At 40.7% G+C, this 21,343-nt stretch overlaps 1 protein-coding gene across 5 annotated transcripts in view; it reads left to right on the forward strand.

Moving 5' to 3' along the window:
• LOC127008184 (SEC14-like protein 1) overlaps window positions 1-21,343 on the forward strand; it is an 88,700-nt gene that overhangs the window by 58,155 nt on the left and 9,202 nt on the right. The window contains exons 2-17 of one of the 5 annotated variants that reach the window (XM_050879866.1): window positions 122-271; window positions 5,772-5,903; window positions 8,112-8,240; window positions 8,660-8,915; window positions 9,625-9,729; window positions 11,935-12,050; window positions 12,451-12,640; window positions 13,267-13,355; window positions 13,932-14,090; window positions 14,420-14,532; window positions 14,784-14,889; window positions 15,489-15,566; window positions 17,305-17,436; window positions 17,635-17,776; window positions 18,065-18,201; window positions 20,949-21,023. In XM_050879866.1, the coding sequence (XP_050735823.1) occupies window positions 122-271; window positions 5,772-5,903; window positions 8,112-8,240; window positions 8,660-8,915; window positions 9,625-9,729; window positions 11,935-12,050; window positions 12,451-12,640; window positions 13,267-13,355; window positions 13,932-14,090; window positions 14,420-14,532; window positions 14,784-14,889; window positions 15,489-15,566; window positions 17,305-17,436; window positions 17,635-17,776; window positions 18,065-18,201; window positions 20,949-21,023 (2,109 nt within the window). The remainder of the gene's footprint in view (window positions 1-121; window positions 272-5,771; window positions 5,904-8,111; window positions 8,241-8,659; window positions 8,916-9,624; window positions 9,730-11,934; window positions 12,051-12,450; window positions 12,641-13,266; window positions 13,356-13,931; window positions 14,091-14,419; window positions 14,533-14,783; window positions 14,890-15,488; window positions 15,567-17,304; window positions 17,437-17,634; window positions 17,777-18,064; window positions 18,202-20,948; window positions 21,024-21,343) is intronic. The other 4 variants (XM_050879867.1, XM_050879869.1, XM_050879870.1 and 1 more) reach the window with 4 other exon arrangements.

The following is a 21,343-nucleotide window of genomic DNA, read 5'->3' on the forward strand; positions in this document are numbered from 1 at the left end:
TCATCTCACACCCTCACCCTTCACCTTGACCCTCCACTTCTCACCCTTCACCTTGACCCTCCACTTCTCACCCTTCACCCTTGACCCTCATCCTGACTAACCCTTCTCTCTTTCCCCTCAGGCGTACGTGCGTCGTTTCCCGAAGTGCGACATGATCCCCATAATGGCCGGCACGGATGTCCTCAAGGAGACCACCTCTAAAGACGGCGCCGTCCAGCAGGTGTCCCGCAGGTGTAGGCTTCACGTGGAGGCGCCCTACCTGCTGAAGAAGGTACGTGGGAGTCGCTGAGGGAGGAGGAGGAAGAGGGGGAATAGGGAGGTAGGAGGGAAGAAACTTGTACTTGATATAAGGATGTTTGGCTTGAAGGGTAGATAGGTGGAGGGATAAAGAAGATGGGTGGAAGATTTGAGGATGGATAATGGGAGGAGGAGTAAGGAATAGAGAGGTAGGAGGGAAGAAACTTTTACTTGATATAAGGATGTTTGGCTTGAAGGGTAGATAGGTGGAGGGATAAAGAAGATGGGTGGAAGATTTGAGGATGGATAATGGGAGGAGGAGTAGGGAATAGGGAGGTAGAAGGGAAGAAACTTGTACTGTAAGGGATGTTCGAGATAAGGATGTTTGGCTTGAAGGGTAGATAGGTGGGGGATAAAGAAGGTCGGTGGAAGATGTGATAATGGATAATGGATTGGAATGAAAGAACTGTAGTGAGAAAAGGGATGTTTGAGATGTGGCTTGAAAGGTAGATAGGTAGAACAGCAAAGAAGATACGTAAAAGATGCTGAGAGTGGATGGGAGGGAAAATCATGTGCCAAAAGGGATGTTTGAGGGATAGGTGAGTATGGAACAAAGAAGGTAGGTAGAAGGAAGTGGGTGGAAGGTGGAGAGTTAGGGTGGATGGGTGGAGGGACGAGAAAGGTTACAGAAAGAGACATTTAAAAGGACAAAGAAGGTAGGTAGAAGGAAGGAAGTGGAAGGTGGAACGTTAGGTTGGATGGGTGGAGGGACAGGGAGGCATTTAAAAGTACAGGTGGAAGACAGGAGAGGTGGAAAGGGTTGTGTATGCGAGATAATAACCAAGTGGAGTTGATAGATGTGTGTGATGCAGGAAAGGTATAAAGGAAGAATTAATATGTAGGTGGAACTGAGAGTGGATAGCCAAGGTAGTGGAGGAGGAGGAGGAGAAGAGGAGGGTAGTGGAGGGAGAATGTGGAAGGTCAGAGAGAGAGAGAGAGAGAGAGAGAGAGAGAGAGAGAGAGAGAGAGAGAGAGAGAGAGAGAGATTTGGTATACGTGCGTGGGGGCAAAAGAAGGAAAAGGTGTGTCGGGGCGTGGGCGGAGGTGTGGGTGGAGGTGTGGGCGTGCATGAGGGCGTGGGACAGGTGAGACAGGTGACAGGAGGAGGTAACTAGCGGGACTTATTTTACTGGTGGGAGTTTTTTTGCATCGTCTCAATTATTTACTTATTAATTTACTGGTGAGATTTTTTTTTTTTATTCGTCTTTTATTTAATGTTGGGAGGCTTTCAGGTGGTTTTTTTTTCCTTATTTCGTTTCTTATTTATTTATTTATTTATTTATGTACTAATGAGATGTTTTTAGTTTCTTTATCCCATCTCTCTCTCTCTCTCTCTCTCTCTCTCTCTCTCTCTCTCTCGTCCTTATTCATCCCGTCATGCAACATTCACTCTTTCCACTCTCACTCGCCTTGACTCCTCCTCCTCCTCCTCCTCCTCTTACCTACGTATGTTAAAAATTTTCCTCTTTTCTTTTTTCCTTTCCTTCTTCCTTTTTTTTTTTTTTTTTAACCCACTTCTCCCTTATCCTTTCTTTATCTTTCTTCCTATCAACCCTCCTTTCCTCCCCTCCCTGCTCCTCCTTTCCTTCCTCCCATTCCTCCTTTCTGTCTCTCTCCCCTTCTTTTTTCATCTCCCCCTCCCTTCCATCTCTCTCTTCTGTTTCTTTCTCCTTTCTTCTTCATCTCTCCCTCCCTTCCATCTCTCTCTTCTGTTTCTTTCTCCTTTCTTCTTCATCTCTCCCTCCCTTCCATCTCTCTCTTCTGTTTCTTTCCCCTTCCTTTTTTATCTCCCTCCCTTGCATCCCTCTCCTTTTCCTTTTTCCCTTCCCTTATCTCCTTTCCTTCTATCCCTTCTATTTGTCCCTTTCCCCCTCTTTCTTCATCTCTCTCCCTTCCATCCATCTCCTTTTCCTCTTGCCCTGCCCCATTGTGACCCCTCCTTTGACCTCCTCCTCCTCCTCCTTCTACTCCTCACCCTTTACGCCTCTCTCCCCGTCCTTCTCTTTCTTCCCGAGTCTTTGGAAGCTCTGCAGTTCTCTTTAATTAAGCGAGATTAAAATTTGAAGTTGTGGGGGGAAGGTAGGGGGCGGGGGAGGCATATATATACGCTTCCCGCTGCTGTTTTGTTCGGTTCGTGCATCATCTGCTTTGTCTGTCTGTCTGTCTGTCTGTCCCACTCTACTTGTTCTTGTTTGTTGAAGTTTACCGGGAAAAAACATTCATTGAGGTTGCTTTTTTTAACCTTATTCCTGTAGTTCGTGTTTTAGTAGTGTTTGTGTTCCATTTTCTATCTTTCCTTTTTTTTTGTATATATTTAGAGTTATTTCGTTTTTGTTCAGTTTATATTTATGTTTTATCCTTTTTTTGCCAGTTCGTGTTTTAAGGGACGTCATGTTATCTTTCCTTTTTTTTAACTCCTGCTCTCTTCCTCTCTCTCTTCCAATACATTTCTCCCTCTCTTCCCTCCCGCGCATATCCTTCCTCCTCCTCCACCCAAACACAAGCAGATGACACTTTTTTACTTTGTGTTGGCTTGTTAGGTTATTTCTCGTCTTTCCACAGATTGTATTTCAGTTGTGTTCCTTTCATTTTCTTACCTCTCTCTTTCTGTCTCTCTTTTCTCAGTTCCTTACTTTGTCTATTTCTTTCTCTTATGGTGTTTCGTCATGTTGGCTTCTTAAGTTGTTGTTGTTTTTTCGTTTTTCTTCAGTTCGTATTTCAGTAGTGTTCCTGTTTCTTTTTTTTCTTTTTTTTTCCCTCCTGGCATTTCTTTATATTTGCCTAAGTTGTTTCGTTTTTCCACAGTTCTTATTTCAGTAGTGTCCATATTTCCCTTACAATCTCTCTATCTCTTTGCGTATATTCATGTTTGCTGTGTAAGTTATTTTGCTTATTTTTTTTATTTGTTCGTTAATATCTTTACTCATAATCCACTATCTTCTCATTTTTCATCTCAGTATCTCTTCCTATTGTGTATTTTTCATATTAACGTGTTAAATATTTAGAATCCATGTTATTTTAGTCTCCTTTCAATTGTTTATCTCGCTCTCCAACGCGGTTTGTTGAGATAAGAACCAGAGAAAGAAAGAATAGCGATGTCTCCCGTGAATTAAATATGAATACTTTTTAGTTAAGCACCCCCTCCTCGCTGCCGGCCTATTGTTGTGCTCTTCTTAACTTGTAGCCTAATTTTCTCTCGTGATGTGCTGCCTTCGTCCCTGTCTCTTCTCCTTTCCCTTTCTCTCCGTTTCTCGCTGTGTTCTCCCCTCGTTTCCCTTTGTATTCACGCCCGTCCTCCCCCTCTTCCTCCTCCTCTTCTTCCGCGTCTTCTTTTTCTCCCTTTGTAGGCTAATTTTCTCTCTCATGATGTGCTACCTTCGTCCTTCTGTCTCTTCTCCTTTCCCTCTCTCTCCGTTTCTCGCTGTGTTCTCCCCTCGTTTCCCTTTGTATTCACGCCCCTCCTCCTCCCCCTCTTCCTCCTCCTCCTTCCCCTCTTCCTCCTCCTCTCCTCCTGCGTCTTCTTTTTCTCCACGTCCTCCTCTTCCTTGTCTTGGCAGCCTGTCTGGTCGTGTTCCCGCCTCGCAAAAAAATCAATAAAGTTATCATGATCCCGTAAGACTTTTGAGCCTTTGTGTTCCTCCCAACTGATGACAGGAGGAGGAAGGAAGGGAGGGAGGGAGGGAGACTAGAGAGAGGAAAGAAAAAAGGAAGTCTCATCTGTTTGTGTGTGGGGGGGGGCGGTGGAGGAAGGAGGATTCGTGAAGGGAGGAAGAGAAGAGATAAGAAATGCAAAGGAATTAAGAGAGACAGAGAGGAAGGAATGGAGGGAGGGAAGAAGGAAGGAAGGGAGAGGAAAGTAAAAAAGTGTCATCTGTTTGTGTTTGGGTGAAGGAGGAGGAAAGATATGCGAGGGAAGGAAGAGAGGAAGAAAATAAATGTATTGGAAGAGAGAGAGAGAGAGAGAGAGAGAGAGAGAGAGAGAGAGAGAGAGAGAGAGAGAGAGAGAAGAAATATCAATGGAAGAAGAGGGGAAGGAAGAATGGTAGGAAGGAAGAAAAGAAGAGTCTCGTCTTTTGTGGGCGTGTAAAAGAAAAATTAAAGAAAGGAAGGGTGAAGGGAAAAAGGAACAGATCGGAGGAAGAGAGGAGATATAAAGGAAGGGAAAGACGACACAGAAAGGAAGGAATGAAGGAAAGAATTTGAGTTGGAAGAGAGGAAAGAAAGAATGAAGAAAGTCTCATCTGTTGTCAGTCTGAAAGAAATTGTGGACGAATGGAGGAAGGAATTGGAACAGAATGGAGGGAGAGAGAAGAAACGAAGGAAGGAAGGAAGAGAACATATAAAGAAGAAAGGAAGAGAAGGAGGAAGGAAAGAAAGGAGAAAGTCATTTGTCGTGCGTGAGAGTAAGTGGAAGAAATTTTGGAGAAAGATAGGAAGGAATAGCAACAAAATGGAGGAAAGGAGGAGATATTTAGGAAGGAAGAGAGAGGATACATGAAGAAAGGAAGGCAGGAGAAGGAGGAAGGAAAAAAAAAGTGTTTGTGTGTCTGAAAGAAAAAGTTAAGGAATGAAAGAAGGAATTGGAACAGAATGGAGGAAGAGAGAAGATATGAAGGAAGAGAGAATATATAATGAAAGAAAGAGAAGGAGGAAGGAAAAAAAAAGTGTTTGTGTGCCTGAAAGAAAAAGTGAAGGAATGAAAGAAGGAATTGGAACAGAATGGAGGAAGAGAGGAGATATGAAGGAAGGAAGAGAATATATAAAGAAAGAAAGGGAAGGAGGTGAAGGAGGAAGGAGTTTTGGGTCTCGTCCGTCCTGTGTGTGAGATGAAATGTGATTGGAGGACACCGTAGACTTTTTTTATTATTTTTTTACAGTCGATATCCAGTTTATAAGCGCGCGTTCCTTCTTTCTTTCCATTTTTTTTCTTTTTTATTTTCTATCCGTGCATCGCCGTGGAATTGCTTCTACATCTTTTTTTTTTTTATTCTTTCTTTTTTTCGAGGCATTGCAAGGGGAGGGATATATATATGAGGGATTCGATGCTGTTGTAGCCTATCGTTCGAAAAAGTTAAGTTTAATATCTCTCTCTCTCTCTCTCTCTCTCTCTCTCTCTCTCTCTCTCTCTCTCTCTCTCTCTCTCTCTCATTAATAATTGGCCTTTTTTTATTGGTTTTAACTTTTTTTCTTCCTTTCGGTGGTGGGAAAAATGTTGATTAGATTAGGTGTTATTGTTTCTCTATTATTATTATCATTATTTAAAGGTATAATCATAAGCCTCAAAAGGGAGAAGGCGATAGTGACGAGGATAGTGAGTTAATATAGAGAGGGAATTGGGGTATAAATTACGTAGTTAAGAATAAGAATGGTTAGTAAAGAGATATATGTTAGTTAAGAATAAAATGTGTGATAAATAATGAACATAATAACAATAATGATAATAATAATAATGTGTGTGTGTGTGTCCCTTACAGATCATGGGGGTGGAGTTTATTCACTTCGTACAGACCAACACGCTGGACCGGCGCAACAGGACGCTCCAGATCGAGGCCTACAACGAGAGCTTCTCCTCCAGGGTGGCCATCAACGAGAACTGCCGCTACTCGGTAAGTCCATCTCGGCCCCGTCTTGCGCGATCGCCGACCCCGCTCCGACCCTCCTCCTACCCCGCCCCGATCCCCCTCCGACCCTGCTCCAACCCCCCTCCGACCCCGCTCCGACCCTGCCCCGACCCCACTCCGACCCCGTTCCGACCCCGTGCCCCCGACCCCCCTCCGACCCCTACCTCGCCTTTCCTGAGTTCGCGGACTTATTCTTCGTCATCGTTGGAGTTCGCGGGAGTCATCGTTGTCGTCGCACATATTCTCTGTTGCCGTCGTTTTCATCGTTATCGTCGTACCTGGTCGTCATCGCTGCACTTCCTGTCGTCATAGTTGTCATCGTCATCATCGTAGTCATCGGTAGTCTTCGTTGTCGTCGTCACCGTAGTTGTCATCTTCGTAGTTACTGTATAAATCAACAAAGAATGGCCTCACTTTGTCAGATAGAAAGTCTCATTAGTAGGGAAGCAAATATAATTTTTTCTAAGTAAAGGCATATAATTAATGTTTGTTTTTGTTAGGTTAGGTTAAGTTCAGGGTATCTTCAAACACATGGTAGGTGGCAGATTATACCATAAATCAACAAAGCATGACCTCAATTTGTTAGATAGAAAGTCCCATTAGTAAGGAAGCACATATGATTTTCCTGAGTGAAGACATATGGTAACTGTTCAAGGTTTTGTTAGTTTAGGTTAAGTTCAGGGTATCTTCAAACACATGGTAGGCGAGCTTATACCATAAATCAACAAAGGATGACCTCAATTTGTTAGATAGAAAGTCCCATTAGTAAGGAAGCACATATGATTTTCCTGAGTGGAGACATATGGTAACTGTTCAGGGTTTTGTTAGGTTAGGTTAAGTTCAGGGTATCTTCAAACACATGGTAGGTGAGCTTATACCATAAATCAACAAAGGATGACCTCAATTTGTTAGAAAGTCCCATTATTAAGGAAGCACATATGACTTTTCCTGAGTGGAGACATATGGTAACTGTTCAGGGTTTTGTTAGGTTAGGTAAAGTTTGGGGTATTTTTATTCACAAGATGTAAGAAGGCTGTAAATATGCCTCAAAAAACATCACAATTAAAAAGGGGAAGAGGAAGTATAAAACTAAAATCGTTACTTCCCCTTCCCCTTTTTAATTGTGGTGATGTTATTTTTCTTTTTCATTTTTAATTCCGTGACAGTGCAAGGTGAGGGATATATATGAGGGATGAGGGTGCTGTTGTAGCCTATCGTTCAAAAAAGTTAAGTTTAATCTCTCTCTCTCCCTCCCCTTTTTAATTGTGATGTTTTGGGGGGGCATATTTACAGTCGTCTTACATCTTGTGAATAAAGATACCCTAACTTAATCTAACCTAACAAAACCCTGAACACTTACCAAATGTCTCTACTCAGAAAAATCATATGTGTCCGTGGGAAAGCAGAGATGAAATTATCCCCAACCAGCTCGACCTCGCTGCCTCACTTAATGACCCGGTAGTTAATCAGTCAGTTTAGAGCTTGATTACTGTAGCCTTGTTGTTATTGTTGTTTTGTTGTTTGTCTCATTATCTGTGGGAGCTGTTTAGCACTTCATATGTTTCCTCTAAAGTATCGAGCATCATGTCCAGAATTATTATTAACCTGGTAGCAGCGGGGATAATGTTTCTTAATGGTCCCTCTAAGCGAGAAAAATGAGAAAAAATCATCACTCACACAAACCATTTCATAATATATATCAAAGCATTTGTGATCAGTTTATGCATCATCTATTTTGGGGGGTTTATATCACGGCACAAATCTGGCCCGTCGCTGCTACCAGGTTAAATCTTCTTGTATCTTTTTTGAGCTTCAGAACATAGTAGCAAATGAAAATAAGAAATAGGAAAATGAATATGTGTGAAAATGATATTAAAAGTAAGGTAAGTGGTGTTTTGAAGCCAGATCAGTGTGACCCATTTCACTGGTTGGTCTTTCCCACTTCAGCTGTAATTGTTTTCCCTTATTTGCCCTTTCTGTGCAGCAAATGGGATTAGGATGACAATGACAAAAGATGTGGGAAAGCAGAGAAAATTTTAGACTATTGGTTCAAAGAAATTCATAATGAGCTAAGTGAGAACAAATTAATGTATGAGAATATGTAAAGATAAATGTATAATGAGAATATAGATGAAGCTCCACACCCATCTTGCCAAACCTCCACCATCACCTTCCCTTCCCGTCCACCAACAGGTCCATCCAGAAAACAGCGACTGGACTTGCTTTGAGCAGACAGCAACCCTCGATATCAAGTCCTTCTTCGGGTTCGAGAGCACTGTGGAGAAGATTGCCATGAAGCAATACTCCCAGAACATCTCCAAGGTGTGTGAACTAGGCTCTGAGCACGTAACCAGTAAACAAGAAAGTATTGTAGGCAGAACCAGATTCAAAGATGCACCCTCTGTGTATTTTCTTGGCATCTAACCTGCAGTGATTGTGTACCTCAGGGGCAGAATAACTTTGTGATATTCAGGCTGCTGGAGTTTACTCTCTTCCGGGGCTGAATGGTTTTGTAGACTTGGTGCTTGGCTCAGGACTGTGAAGTTGCAAGTCTGATCCTAACTCATGGCAGCTTCTTGGTGAGAGAGGAAGCACTTTCTTGAAGCCCTAGCAGACCTATACATGGTCATAGATACCTAGCAGAGGGTGATTCTTTAAGCACCTATTTCTATTTCTATTTATAGAGAAATATATTTCATTCCATAGACTTGAGTCACTCTGACAGACCTAAACTCCCACAGGGGAAGGAAATCATCGAGTACTTCATCGAACAGCTAAGTAAAGAAGGAATAACCTATATACCACGCTGGGAGGAGCCAAAGCCAGAGAAGAGCTTAGTAGCCAAGGAAAGGAACAAGGAAGAGGGCGAGAGCAGCTCTGAGGAGGCCGAGACCCGTGACCGCACCAGCAGCACGCCGTCCACAGGCTCCAGGGAACTCCAGCTCGGGGCCTCAGCAACCAACATTCTCAGCATAGAGAAAGTTAACATCAATGACGGTAAGCTGCTGTGGCCACTTGTCTGCCTTTGTTGCTCCTTCTTGACACTTGAGTTTTCCAAAAAAAAGCAGAGTCTGTTGTTTATGCTTTTTCTTCTCTCTGCCACTCACACAGTGTTCCCTAAAGAAGATATTGATAATGTTTTACAGCAAGAAACATGAAGTATGAATTGCCAAATATGATGTCTTTGAACTTTTTTATTTGCTAGTAATACTTTTTTTTTTTTTTTTTTTTTTTTAAGAAAAAATATGTAAATGTCTCATGATGTTTGATTAAATCATACTTTTGAAAGCAGGCTTTATCAGAATTGTCTCATTCAGTTCAGTACTTTTGTGTATCTTTGAATCAGCAAATGTTTGAACAGTTTTCTTGTTTCCTGTCACCAAAAGTCAGTCTTCTTTCCAGGAAAATTACTGATTTTTAATGAATTTTGAAAAAGAAAGAACTTAAGTCTTGATTACAAAATTGAGTTGTAGTTTTGTCAAACATTCACGAATCATATATTGAAAATTATCTAAATAAACATTAACTTTTTTTTTTTCAAGTAAATTTTTTTTAATGATAAATTCCTGGAAAATGTTTTATATACAGAACCTCGAAACTCCCCCTCCCCCCCACCTCCCTCCTCCGTCACCACGAGCCACTCCCCGAGGCGCTGTGTTGGCCACTCCAGTATTATAAGACGCACATGTTCTTGACTAACTTCCAGGTGGTGGTGGTGGTGGCATGTTGGCCAACAACAATGAGTACAATAAGAGGTGTCACGATAACCGGGGGTCCGAAGAGGTGGTGGATAATGGCCACGTTGACCGGGGTATTTGATGAAATTGATATTGTCATTTTAACAAAAGCTTATGAAGCAGTAAAATGGCAAATCATTGTAATAGCTATCACCACTGATATTTTGGTGCAGATTTTGTCCTACCCTACTACAGACATTGGTCATTTTGATGAGCCTATACTTTAAGCTAGAAGTAATGGGAGTGGTATTGATGCCAGTGCCATTAGCAAAATGTTTCTGCAGTTTAAAGTATAGAGAGGACTTGTACGCCAGCACCCACCCAGTACTGAGCACTGAGCTAACAACAGCTTCAGTAGACTGCCCTCACATCACCCCACTCAGAGCTACATGCTACAAACGCTTTCTTGAACCTGTTTATTGTAGTACTGTAGCCTCAGCATAAATTTACATTTGTCAAATGCTCTTTATATCTTGTAATGACAAAGTAACAGTTTGTTAATTATGGCATAGTAATCTCAGCACTAATGGCTGCTTACATCAAAACACATTTATAATATCCTAGTAGAATGTCAATTTAATACATGATACCAGTAAATCTCAAAATAGTTTGGCATAAATCAGTTTTGCATTGAACTAAATTGTTGTCTCAGTGTAAGAATGTGTACTTTGGCACATTAGTGAAACAATTGGTGCTCTGCTACAGTCCTTGACCACTTGGTTACCTGTCCTCAGAGACAGACAGAATTCACAAAGTGGTTGTATTACATAAAGAAGAAAACAGACAGTTGATAACCATAGCAACAACAGCATCAAACTCCTCTTAGTTTCATAGGCCTCCCCATGTTTGTCATTAATTTAACTTTGGATTAAAAAAAAATATTAATTCCAATCTTTTGCAGTAGCTTCATTGATAACAGGTTTCTTTATTCTTTCAAAACCACAGAACCTGTCAGTGACTGGTGATAACACTGTTTATTAACACTTGTTGGGACACCACTTGTCATTATCTGAGCACTGAGTCCATGGAGACATGTCTAGGCCAACCTGTAGAACAGTATGATGTGGAAATGAAGTGATATTTAGGGCAGTGTGTATTTCAGTATACATTTATATGTATTACGAAAACAAATATTAAGTGAAGAATTTCTTTAATCATAGAGGTTTAACTTTAAATTGATTCTTTTGGATATGGTATTTGTGTTAGATGGACATTCTACTTTATCATGTTTTGTCAGTATTAATTGCTTTTTCCATTGAGATTGTACTAGTGAAACAAGTCATACTGTATGCTCTGTGTGGCAGTGCTAACTATCAGTCATGAATCACTTTGCATCAAGGGCTGGTTGTGATCCTCAGTTCAGGCTGCAGCGTCCCGCCACAATGATCCAAGTACATCATGAGACAACCTTTAGCCAGACTGAGGTTTGACTGTTTGGACAAAAAGTGTCTCGAGAAAATTATATTCTGGTTTTAACATACAGTCAAACCTAAATGTTTAAAGTTTAAATCAACTACTTTCATAGTAGATTTTACCAGATCAAACTTTTACTCACACATAACAATGCATAAATGATTCCCCATATTGCCTGACAACTTCCTATTACTGCCTGCATGTGTTCCAAGAGACCTTTCATGCCATAGGCCCTACTCTACAGGCCTTGGCTCGCTCTTACTAACATTCTGGTTCCTTGCTTGATATTCTGGTGTGAGTTATATTCAAATTCAGCCTCAGATTTATTTGCTGTGCTTCATCAAACATTCTCCTATGCCTTACTCACAATACTTCTACATATGCTCAGAAAAATATTTTAGTTTCACATTGATTCTGATGATTATGAATTGTGGGAGTCCTGTAGTAAGTCAATGCTATAATTAAGATTAATCAAGGGTCTGAAAAGTCATGGAAATATATATTGCCTTCATTCCAAAGATAAGTTGTCGTCAGAGATTAAGTTCCAACCATACAGATTTTATAAGCTTTGATGCAGGAAATTCAATGAGTATCTTATAAGGCGGAGGTTTCTGGCCGTGGTGCCAGTTACAAAGGGAAAATTTAAAAGCTTTGGGAAAACTAACATAAAATCTGCTTTGGGGAAAAACAATTGATTTAAAAAAACAACTGACTGATTATATTATACGAAAAGAAAGCCACCAGAAAGAATTAGCACTTGTAAATGTTATACTGATCACATTGAGATAAATTCAAAATGTTGACTTGGTGGTTTCCTGAAATTTTTGCATATTGTTTTAAACATTTATTTATTCACATTCCTACAGAAAACAACAAGTTGGATGCTGACTACATTAAGAGATGTTTAGGAGACTTGACACCCTTACAGGAGTCTAGATTAATACAGTTGAAGAAGTGGGTTGCTGAGCTTCAAAAAGGAAAGGTAAGATGAAGGACAGTTTGAAAATTGTGAGTTTTCTATAGTGAAACCAAATTGTCGAGTCCGTTTGGGCGTTGGCTCCTGCAGGTCCATTTCTCTCCTCTGCTCTGCCACACAGTCCCAACACCTGTTTTTTCCTCTCATATGTTACCTATAGCTTACATATGAGAGGAAGAGATAGGTGCTTGGACTGTGTGGCAGAGCAGAGGGGAGGAAAGGACCCACGCGAGCCTACGCAGACCGGCCTCGACATATTTGGAAGACTTTAGTTGGATCCCATGCTTTAGATTCTAGAATGAAATGTTGAAAGACAAAAAGTAAATACTACTATAATATCTGTTAATTTTGTGTACTGGATCACAGACTTCATGCGTACCCATTCCTCTTTGTCCCCTTCCTGCAGGTCCCAAGTGACAATTGTTTGCTAAGGTTTCTGCGGGCCAGAGACTTCAACATTGAGAAGGCGCGGGAGATGCTGAGTCACTCCCTCATCTGGCGCAAGAAGAACCAGGTGGACAAGATGATGAGCGAGTACCAGGTGCCGCAGGTGGTGCAGGAGTACTTCCCCGGCGGGTGGCACCACCAGGACAAGGGTGAGCATCAGCAGGATGGGTAGGAAGAGATGCCAGGGTGCAGAGAGAGGGATAGAGTTAGTGATCGGCAGGATGGGTAGGAAGAGATGCCAGGGTGCAGAGAGAGGGATAGAGTTAGTGATCAGCAGGATGGGTAGGAAGAGATGGCAGGGTGCAGAGAGAGGGATAGAGTCAGTGATCAGCAGGATGGGTAGGAAGAGATGGCAGGGTGCAGAGAGAGGGATAGAGTTAGTGTAAAGGTAAAGCATTAGGTATCTTGGTGGAGCAGGATATCAGCATGCAGGAATTGCCAGTTATGATTAAAAATTAGTGCCACTCAAAATAATGAAGATGAATCCCAAAATTAGTAATATAAGGTGGGGAATATGTGAGTTCTAACCTGCAAAACAGAAGTGTACATATCCTTGCTCCCATTGTTACTGTTTTTAATCATGTTACTAGTCTGTTTAGTTATTTAGAACTCGTAGTAGTTGTAGAACTAGAAAATTATAGTAAAAATGGTAGTAGTTTTAGCAGTGGTAGTAGTAGTCATTGTAGGAGATGTTGTGGTAGTTGTCATAGTTTTAATCAGTAGTAATAGTAATAGTCATCAAACAGCAGGTTTGCATCCTCCTCTGTCCCCCCAGAGTGCCGGCCGTTATATTTGCTGCGGCTCGGTCAGATGGACGTGAAGGGCCTGGTCAAGAGTGTCGGGGAAGAGGGGCTCCTCAAGCACGTAAGTCAGCCAACCGCCACAGAAGCCAAATTCATACAACTCCTAAAGATGAAGAGAAACATATTCAAATCTATAATTTTCTCTCAAAGTAGTGTACCGTAAATGGCTGAATAAATTGAATGTATCACAGCATATCCACTGCTGCTGCACATATCGTCACCTTCATAAACAAACTACTAATGTTTGGGGGATATTTTTTGTTTGTGGATTAATAAATTTTTCAACACATGACTTTTTTTTTTTTTTTTTTTTTTTTTTTTTTTTTTTTGTTGTTGTTGTGTGTGTGTGTGTGTGTGTGTGTGTGTGTGTGTGTGTGTGTGTGTGTGTGTGTGTGTGTGTGTGTGTGTCATTCCAGGGTGTATCTAAAATTAGCCTTAACATTTCTGCCCAAATCATAAGGTGACTTAGAAAATGAAAGTTGTTTTTCTTAGTTTCTGGAAAAGTAAAAAAATGACTTATAGGCAGTTTGTATATGAAGGTGACTGTTTGTGAAGTGCCAGGTGCTGAGAAATAACATGTGGATCTGAGTAAACTAACACCTTCAAACCTACATCCATATCTGCCTCTTGATTCCAGACTTTGCACATCTGCGAGGAAGGCTTGCGACTGACGGAGGAGGCGACCTCCACCTATGGCCGGCCCATCACCACCTGGACGCTGCTGGTGGACCTGGAGGGGCTCAACATGCGCCACCTCTGGAGGCCTGGGATTCGAACATTACTCAAGATCATTGAGGTGAGGGGAGCATTACCACCACAGAGGGTTGTGTACATAGGTATGGAAGTTATGGTCACATTTTATTAACCGGACACTGTTCTTGGGGAGCTCATGAAGGAAAGTATGCAAATTTATTCACTGTATCTTTCAAGGCAGTTTAGCCCTCTTTTTTTTTTACTTGCCTTCAACGAAATTTATGAGATGAGAGTGCAGGATTTAAGATAAATTCACATATGGCTGAGCTGGTGACATTATTTAAAAGAAAAAGAAAATACTGAGAATTACTGTAAAAAACACAACTTCTTCAGACAGACAGTTTTGTTATATTATTATTTTCTTTCCAACAGATTGTGGAAGCCAACTACCCTGAGACCATGAGCTGCGTCTTGATCATCAGGGCGCCGCGGGTCTTCCCCATCCTGTGGACACTCGTCTCCACCTTCATTGACGACAACACAAGGTGAACACCCACTTATTAATGCCTATGACTGCCATGTAGCATTTGAAGTAAGTGGGCTGTTGCTGATGATGATAATTACAAAATATTCTAGAGCATGCTCCTTACATAGTATTTTTTCTTATGTTAAGGCTCCATTATTTTTTAAATGAGGATCTCGTAATGATCATAAAATACAAATTCTATATTATTCAGTGTAAGAGCACTAGATATTTTTAGGAGCTCGTGTGTGACATCTTTGTATTTTTCCTCAGATCCAAGTTCTTGTTCTATGGCGGGAATGACTACCAAGGGTCGGGCGGCCTGGTGGACTACATGCCCAAGGAGAACATTCCCCACTTCCTCGGGGGGGAGTGCAAGGTGAGGCACCACTCATGGCGCTGCTCCACCTGACTGTAATGTTCAGATTTTTGTCATTCATCATTTTGTCATGTTTTGTCACTCATTTAGAAGGAAAAGCTCTTCTAGTAAAACCCTGATATACTGCGCTGTTGGAGAAAGATAAGTTTTGCTGTGGAATGTTTTCTAAGGTGAAATATACTACTAGTATTTTTTCACCAATTGCATCACATAGTATATTTTTTTATTAATTTTTTTGAGTGTGTGAAATTCAATATTGCTGTAATTTTAAGGCATTCACATTTTCCATGTGAATTAATTTTGTCAATAGTAAAGTTTTTTTACTAAAATGAAGTTTTAAAGTATATGTCTATTTTCAAGTAAATAATTACTCACTTGAGTAATTTTTAATGTGTTTTGTATCTTTGCTCTAAGTCATGTTGTTAACGTAAAAGCTGTATTCTGTGTTAACCTGCTTCAAAATGTGTTGGCTTGAAGGGAGCCTCCTTGTCCTAGTAAGCTGCAGGCATTTCATCTTCACCCTTCCCTGCTGAACTCTACTTGTCTTGTCTTTCCTTCTCTGCTTTGGTTGATTGGGTGGTTGGCGTTTTTGGCCCCAGCTGGACACTCTGTCTGTCCTGGGTCTCGTCCCCGAGGCCTTGTACACTGTCACTCTCCCTCACGAGCTGGAGTGTAGCGTAAGAGAACCGCTATCTAAACTTTTGGGCTCTGATAACTGTTGACCTCTAGATCCAGTCTTGAAAACACCAGCGGCCAAGATAGACAAACAAACAGAAAAGTCATGTTCATCTTTGCTCTTTGTGCCAGTTCCTTTTTCTGAGGCTATGACTGGAAACATCCTTGCAGACTGTTTATCAAAATAATCTTGCAATCCTTCTCTGTATACATTATCCTTCCAGTTCCTTTTTATCTCATATATATCGTACAGTATGTTTCATGTCATAATTCCTTTAAAAAGAAAAACTGGTCTCTGACTGAGCAACATGAACTAAAGACTTGCACTCTTTTTCAAATCCTCAGAATTCATTGTTCACTTGCTGACGGGCCATTTGAAGATTTTTATAATTTTGCTCCATACGTAATTTTGGTGGACTCAAGATTTCTAGGTTCAACTATTTTGTGCATAGTTCATAAATTTTATAACACAAACCAATTCACTGATAGTTCCAAAATGAGGCATATTTGATGCTTGAAAGGTAAAGAAAAATGGAAATGTTCCATTGCTTTCTTTTGTGTGATTTGATACTAAATTTGTTGTCAAATTGCCTCAGAAAAGGATTACCTCACACTTCAGTTGTTTGCTACTTGCCAACACACATTGAACTGTGTCTGTGTTACTCATGGCTTGTACTCATAAATAACACAGTTCAATTTTAAGGCAGATGTGTATCTGTTGTGTGACATTAATCACATTTCCAGTAGGGAGTTTTTAGGTTTGTCCATTAAAACCCAAACCAACAACTTCACAATCATTTCATGTACGCAGCCACTTAGCTCCGTCCATACACATCTCATTGCACTGTGAAAGTGTCTGTGGTGTTGCTTCTAGTTTAGCATTGGGAGGTTCTAGAGAATAATCCCTCAAGGCAATAAGCATGAGGAGCTGTGCTAGAGCTAGAGTTCTTCACCACATGTGAGTTCATCTGACTAACTTACAGCAACTCTTAGGAAGTCTTCATAGGCATGTTTTCTCTGTGTGGAAGGGTTGATATTGCTGTATGATAAGTGAACGGTTGTTTTCTTAAATATTTTCAATTACATTAACTCTAAATCAGTTTATTGCTTTGCATGTCCTGAGTGTAACTTACTGTATGCAAAAAATCCTTTATTTTTATTTTCTCTTTCCTAACTATGGTTTGATCAAGTGTGTGAATCTGGTAAAGTTCTTAAAAAAAATAGCTTCTGTCTTTTTAAGTTGATTCAAGAGTTTTCTAAGTGTTGTTTTGTGCTGATCTTTTTTTTATCATAAACTGTGGGCAAACATAACCTGGTAAAATTTTTAAACAACTTGAGCTCAGGACTTGTAGTATTCTTTTCATGCATTTGACTACAAGTTGCCTTAATCATGTAAACTTCAGTAGATGAAATTCTACTCAATGCAATGACTTCTCACTTTCAAATCAGTGTGAAGTAAATTTATAAACCAGCCACCATGTCTTCATGGACTAGTAGTGTGCCAATTTCCTTTCATGTCTTTTCAATGTGCACTTCATTCACCACCGAGCTTTGATGATGCCCTTGCACCTTCAGTACTTAAACAGTATCTTCAGACTGTCCAATGGCAGATCTTTGCACCTTTGAAACACAGAGCACTGCATTCAAGACTGTAGCGCTTGGCTTGACACAACCCTTGTACCCATGCCTTCGTGTCCCTCCCTGAGTTCTGTTGGTTGACTGTGTGTTGTGTATTGCCAGACTGTGGTGCACGAAGGCGGCCTGGTCCCCAAGAGCATGTACCTACCCGGGGAGGAGATGGATGCCGCCCGCCAACATCTGCCCATGTCCGACCAGTCCATCTACCATTCCGTCTCTTTGGGAAGGGGTCAGGTGGGTACTTTTTTAGGAGAGCATGTAACAATCTTTTTTTAACCGAGTTATAACTTTTTATCTATCTTGCCAACTGTAAAACTGAAATGATGTTTAGCAATAGTTATGTTTATTGCCAGTTGCTCTTATTGCCTTCACACTGTATCTTCACCCCTTTACACATCCCTTACAAACACATTTTGGAATCTTTGCTCCCAGGTTCATGAGATGGTGATGCTCATAGAGGAGCCAGGGTCTGTTATCTGCTGGGACTTTGATGTCATGAAGAATGATGTTTCCTTCTCCGTCTTGCGAACCAAAGTGCCCATCACCCACCGCCCTGAGCCACAGTCTCCCACAGGTGAGGCCTGCAACATCCCATGGCCCCCCTGCCAAGTGTCTTATAACAAGGGGAGATTAATGTTCAGTCTGTAATCACCATAATTTCCCAACATTACTTCCTTTGTAATTCTAAGTTTAATGATCTAAGATAAATATGGCATCAAATAAAGTTCCATTATTTGCTAACATTAATTCCTTTGTAATAGTATATTTAGTTATCTGAATTTGGGATCAAAATATAGTTTAAAAACACCATGAAAAATATAACAGGAACAAAACCTAAAGCCCTACACCACCTGCCCCTCAGGTGCCATGGGGGTGATTGACGCCGTGATGGGGAGTGACGACCAGCACCGCTCTGTCATCGAGAAGGGCTGGCGGGAGGGCCATGAGTACTTCCGTGTTGAGCCGCAGCTGATCTGCCATGACGGAGAGAGCATCCAGGTTGGTGGAGTTTAGGGGAAAATCTGGGAAAGGGACCACATGCAGACTGGACCAGTTCATGGTTTTAAGTCATTTATACCACCTCCCAGAGAGTTATAGCAAATGTAGTAAACGACATTATAGAAAACATCACCTGTTCTTCCTGGTAATGCTTTATCTGTGTTTAGTATCAGCTGCATGGAAACAGTGACACCAAAAAAAAGTGAAAAGAAAGTTTTAATGTTTCTTCAGAAATTTGCTATTATGGAGCACATTCTGTGGGGATTTATGATGGCTCTCTAGGACCTTTCAAGTCATAAGTACGGAAAGAAAGAGCATAAATGACATGAAATAAAGATAATCAGAGCAGCAGCTGCCACCAGAGACTGCGGCACAAGGTTGAAACACACCCACGCAGCGCTTTAAGTGTTGTTTGTAACACAATTAATGCTGAACATAGATGCACAGAAGAAGCTAATAGGGGTCATGGCCACAGACTTTTATAGAGGCAACATCTCCGGTCTTTTCACAAACAAATTATAAATGTCACAGCCCTGCAGGTAAGTCCTTGGAGTGAGGTTCATCCCCCTGTCCCCTCGGCCAAGCTTTGAGTTTGTCACTTAGAGTCTTTGTGGACTATTTGCCATGGATACTGTTCTATGTGTACATGATTTTGAGAGTATTAACTAGTAGAGTCTTTCCCTGAAACCTCTCCATATCTGTGGTGTTTCACAGTTCCTGGGCTTTTGTAGATATACTGCAGTTTTTTGCTCTCAGTGTTTCACTTTTCATAGCATAATTACTATTCCAGAGTTTCTTCACTTCTTGTAGTCATAGCTGTATTTGAACCAGACTTTCTAGCTTCTCCTCAGCATTTTCATGTGAAGCCTTGCTCATGACCTTTGGTGATGATGGTGTCTGTGACAGGACAATGTTAAGGCATGTCACTCAAGGAAGAATGAGTCATAAAATGGATGGTTGGCCACGTGCACTTTCCTGTCAACTTTATGAATTCCCTAAAACTAAGCGACTGAAATTTTTCTCATGTTTAAGAGTACCTCTTCTTTTTTCAAAATAACTGATCACATTAAGACTTTAAAACAAAACAAAAACAACAGATTATAATATGAGAGCAACAAGGTGGTTTTCATTTTGCTTTTCTGTATCAAGAAAATTGTTTTTCAGGGAACATTCGACTTTCTCAGTTTGTTCCTTGTAACTTATCATTCAGAATAAATTATGTCAAGTCTCAAGCACGGTGTGTAACGCATTATGTCACAATTATTTAGTTACTGTAATATATACAGAAACATAATGCACAATCCAGCAATGCATAGATTTCATGAAGGAAAAAAGAAATACACTTTAATACATACTAACTCCCATAGTGCAGCATCACCACCTACAGCTTAATATATTACTTAACTGTAGGTGGAGCCTATCTTTATCATTCTGGGAATGTACAACACACAGCAGCTAAAGTTTACTAGTCTTAGTTCTGCAATGCTATGCAGAGCTTAGTCTCTCTGTGTAGCTGCCACTTTCCTTAATAACTATTCTGGCAACTTTTAGCTGGACAATCTTAATTAGTCTCATGACAAACACTCATCCACACCTGCATTCATGTGGCCAGAAGATGTTTCCAATCAGTCACTTTATTTCCCCACCATCCTAAAATGTGGAGCATCTTGCAGCAGTCTCTTGCTTAGATGCAATTTTGTTCAATATGACAATACAATGAAGCACTAGTACTGTTAAAACTTGCCCACCTCTTTGGTTATATATGTAATTATCAATTTTAGTGCATTAATTAACTTGACATAATGTGGTTATTGGCAAATGTTTTCAAGACCCACTCCCATTTCTGGCCATGCCGTGTGGTTGGCTGCTGGTAACCCTGGAGTACTGACTGTTGTTGCCAATCACAATTATTCATCCCATGGTGAAGGAGTGTGCCTTGAAGAGCATTTATCTGGCAGTGACACTATAACATCCATGTGAGCCACATACCATGCAGACATGTGAACTTATTAAACATATGACTGAGCATGCTTGTAACATGGGACACCAGGAGGACTCTTGTAGGCCTACACTAATGTACATTGGACCCTCAATTTAATGTTTCACAACACTGTGTCATGCAGAACAGCACCAGCTGCAACTGGATGGATTGTGTGGTGCTGATGACAAATTTTACAGCCTAGTTAATGAAACCTGCTCCTGCACTGTTATTTATCTTGCCTAGTGATATTGTAATAGTACATTTTCTAGCTTACATAATTTAGTTATCTGTATGTTTCATCAACAGATAACATGGATGAATTGTGTCAAGAATAGAACCTCTAAAATTATTTTTTTTATGTAGTTTTACAGATACATTGTGTGTTTTTCTTCTCTTTTGTTTCATAGTTGCCCTTCTTATGATTTAATCCACCCACCCAAGTAGTGCATCAACAAGGTAGAAAGTGTTGGTGACACTTAATCTCTGTGGGCATTTAATGTGTGGGAGCTTCCCAGTAGATGTAGAAGTAGAATTAGTGCTTTCTTAAATTGTACATTATATTGAAATGACAATTGTCTTTTTTCCTTCTTACTCAGAGGCAGAACAATTGAGGGTCTGGTGTACTTACTGCTGCTTATATACCTTCCAGCTTGAAGTCATAATGTACTGTCTTGCTTGCCTACTTATAGTTTGATTTTGCCCTCATACACTGTCTCTCTCTTCACGGTGTCTCCCTTGTTTTGCATTTTCCCTTACCTCCTCCAAGTATCATGAGAGAGATGGCCACGAACCCCGCCGTACGGACCCGCAGCCTGTCTATCATGAAGGAGAAAGCATCCAGGTCAGACTTTAACGCAGCATCTTTACCAGGACTTTGGTTATTTAAAAGTTTTGTTTTAAGTTATGGGATTAAAGAAGCGTGGAAGATTCCTAAGATTGGTTTTGTTTGTCTTCATACTTTGTTAAGGCATGAAATTATGTAGCCAAGAGTGGTATTCATATGCTGGGAATACACGTTTGAAGTTTAAAAAAAAAAATCATTGTTATTTGTTTAAGCATTTTTGAATGATAAAAAAATGCATCATCAGTTGTGGCTATGAACCTGAAGGTGAGCAAGGATTTTCATCTCTCTCACATACTCTCTGGCTAGCGCACAGTCAA

The sequence above is a fragment of the Eriocheir sinensis genome, chromosome 37 (assembly GCF_024679095.1).
Source record: "Eriocheir sinensis breed Jianghai 21 chromosome 37, ASM2467909v1, whole genome shotgun sequence".
Taxonomy (NCBI): domain Eukaryota; kingdom Metazoa; phylum Arthropoda; class Malacostraca; order Decapoda; family Varunidae; genus Eriocheir; species Eriocheir sinensis.